Below are 2,294 nucleotides of genomic sequence, written 5' to 3'. Positions count from 1 at the left end.
ATATAATAATTACCAGGATTTGTTGCTTTCACTACTCTTTGTGCTAACACAACACCAAAAGAATCTTATTTATTACAAAATAAAGAGATCTACAATGAACAAAATGCAATAAGCAGTTTTACAAACACAATTCACAAGTCAAATAATAAGTTATTAGTTTAACTAATATTAAATAATGACTAACTTGGTTTATCGCCTGTATTTGCTCGTTTAAATCTGGTAGAAGTCTCGAAATCACATTTCTAACTCCATTCATCACTTCTCGATGATTAGAAAGGTGCTCCCCATATTGGAATATGGGATTTGAAAAATAACCTACATTCAAATATAAAATAATAATAAAAGTGAGACAAAGGAACGCATAATTTCTAATTCAAATAAATTAAAAAATTACTTACCAACAGCATGCAAGTCCGTGTGTAGTTGGAAAGCCCATCAATTATCAATAATCTTCCAATAATCTACATAATAGCGACAATTTTGTTTGATGGCCAACTTTGCTCTATCCATGGCTTTATATATAAAACCCATTGTGGGCTTTTCATCCCCATCTACAAGTCTAAGCACCTTTAGAAGTGGTTCATGAACTTTTAATACATCTGCCACCTTGGTCCAAAAATCTTTACTTTGTATAATTTTTTTCGCTTCTTTTGCATTATCTTTTTTGGACCATTTGTTGTGCTTCCACTCTTGAGAATGAAGCATATCCTGTAAAAATAGTCTTATGTTTAACAATGCTTTCCAAAGTAATGAAATTGGTGGCAAAGTGTGTGATGATAGGACGTAACAACTCCCTATCTCTTGTGAATCTCTTCATGAAATCTACGATCCAATTGGAGTTGTAAATTAAGCGTGTGATTACTTTTGCACAATCCAACACCTTTGCTACACTTTTTTTCTTCCCAATATCCTTTAACATAAGATCAATACAATGAGCTGTACATCCTGTCCAATACAGATTCTCCATTTTTTGCAAGAGTTTGTAACCAGTTGCCTTTATCGCAACTTCGTTATCAGTTACGATTTGCACAACATATTCTTCTCCAATTTCATCCATTACCTTGTCCATGAGGCCCAAGTAATAATTAGTTGTCCTACTAGGTACATCAGTTACATCCACAGACTTCTGAAAAATTGTTCCACTATTGCTATACACAAGAAAATTAACAATGTACTTTCTTGTGGGCCCAAACCATCCATCACACATAATGTAACACCTCTCTTAGCCCAACTAGATTTATGAGATTTTATCCAATTTTGTAAAGCTTCATACTCCATTGGTAAATACACTTCAGTTACCTGTTTAATAATAAATAACAAACAAAAACTATTAACAAGCATCTTAATAATTTATTTATTTTTAAAGATAGAAAGAGTTTTTTCAAACTTTAAGTCAGAGGCTTACTTCATAAGAACTAGATAGCTTTGTTCCTTTTCCAACCTTTCTTGCAGTATCCAACATTAGTTCTAGCCATTTAGAATTAACAACATTAGTAGGCACCGGAGTGAACAATACAAACTGGCTAACAGCTCTTCCTAATTTTTTATTTGCTTCTTTCAAGAATCTAGAGGAGAGTTTGGATTGTTCGTTGCCTTTAGTCCTATGAAGATCCACATCTATGTCTAATAATTGAACTTTTGGAGAGGATGTATCAATCCATTTCCTACTTATACTAGCCTCACAAACACTATGACTTCGCCGAGCAAAACCAGGAGGAGGTGCAACCTCAATATCACTAGTCCTAATTTGTCGGGCCATAGCCATTTATGGGTCCTCCTCATCATTTTCATCATCATCACACTGACTAGTTCTAATTTGTTTTGTCAATTCCTCATTCATCTTCCTTTTGTCAAGCTTTTTGCCCTTATAATTATTCAAATGATCTATCATTAGTGTTTGAACTTCACCACTGACATTAGCACAAGGTGCGACTTGACCTTTCATATAGGCCAAATGTTGTTTCAACCTAGTTATACCACCATTTAGCTCTTTTCCACAAAATGTACACCTAATTTTATACCTAGTATTTTCTAGTGGAATTCCAAATTTCCAACCAATATCATCGCTTGGAGGTTTTCCACTAGAACCACCTCCGTGCGCCATTATAACTTTCAATTATCTACAATAATAGTTTTCAATTAACAAATATTGTAATTCTAATTTAGTTACTAATAATAATGCATTTAAAATAAAAATCTAAAATCTAAAATATTAAACCTCTTTAAAAAAATCTGACAGATAAAACCTCCTTAAAAAAAAATTTGACATAAAAATAATCTAAAAAAAAAATTTT

General features: G+C 32.6%; 1 protein-coding gene across 1 annotated transcript; it reads right to left on the bottom strand.

The window, feature by feature from the left end:
* Window positions 1-435: 435 nt before the first annotated feature.
* Window positions 436-1,765, bottom strand: LOC114299160 (uncharacterized). Its single transcript, XM_082888944.1, has 4 exons — window positions 1,406-1,765; window positions 1,216-1,299; window positions 863-1,126; window positions 436-708 (listed from the first exon to the last, which is right to left on the bottom strand). Exons 1-4 carry the CDS (start codon window positions 1,763-1,765, stop codon window positions 436-438), a joined length of 981 nt encoding a protein of 326 aa, XP_082745070.1.
* Between the last annotated feature and the right edge of the window lie 529 nt (window positions 1,766-2,294).

The sequence above is a fragment of the Camellia sinensis genome, chromosome 9, assembly GCF_055761805.1.
Source record: "Camellia sinensis isolate YWXY chromosome 9, ASM5576180v1, whole genome shotgun sequence".
Classification (NCBI taxonomy): domain Eukaryota; kingdom Viridiplantae; phylum Streptophyta; class Magnoliopsida; order Ericales; family Theaceae; genus Camellia; species Camellia sinensis.
This window is presented reverse-complemented; position numbering and strand designations above follow the sequence as displayed.

Bases quoted from the DNA above. Each gene is read 5' to 3' on its own strand.
- LOC114299160 (XM_082888944.1), bottom strand. From the start codon at position 1,765: ATGGCTATGGCCCGACAAATTAGGACTAGTGATATTGAGGTTGCACCT. The intron at 1,300-1,405 runs GTAAGCCTCTGA...ATTATTAAACAG, and splicing joins AGCTATCTAGTTCTTATGAA to GTAACTGAAGTGTATTTACC. The intron at 709-862 runs GTAATCACACGC...CTATTTTTACAG, and splicing joins AGGTGTTGGATTGTGCAAAA to GATATGCTTCATTCTCAAGA.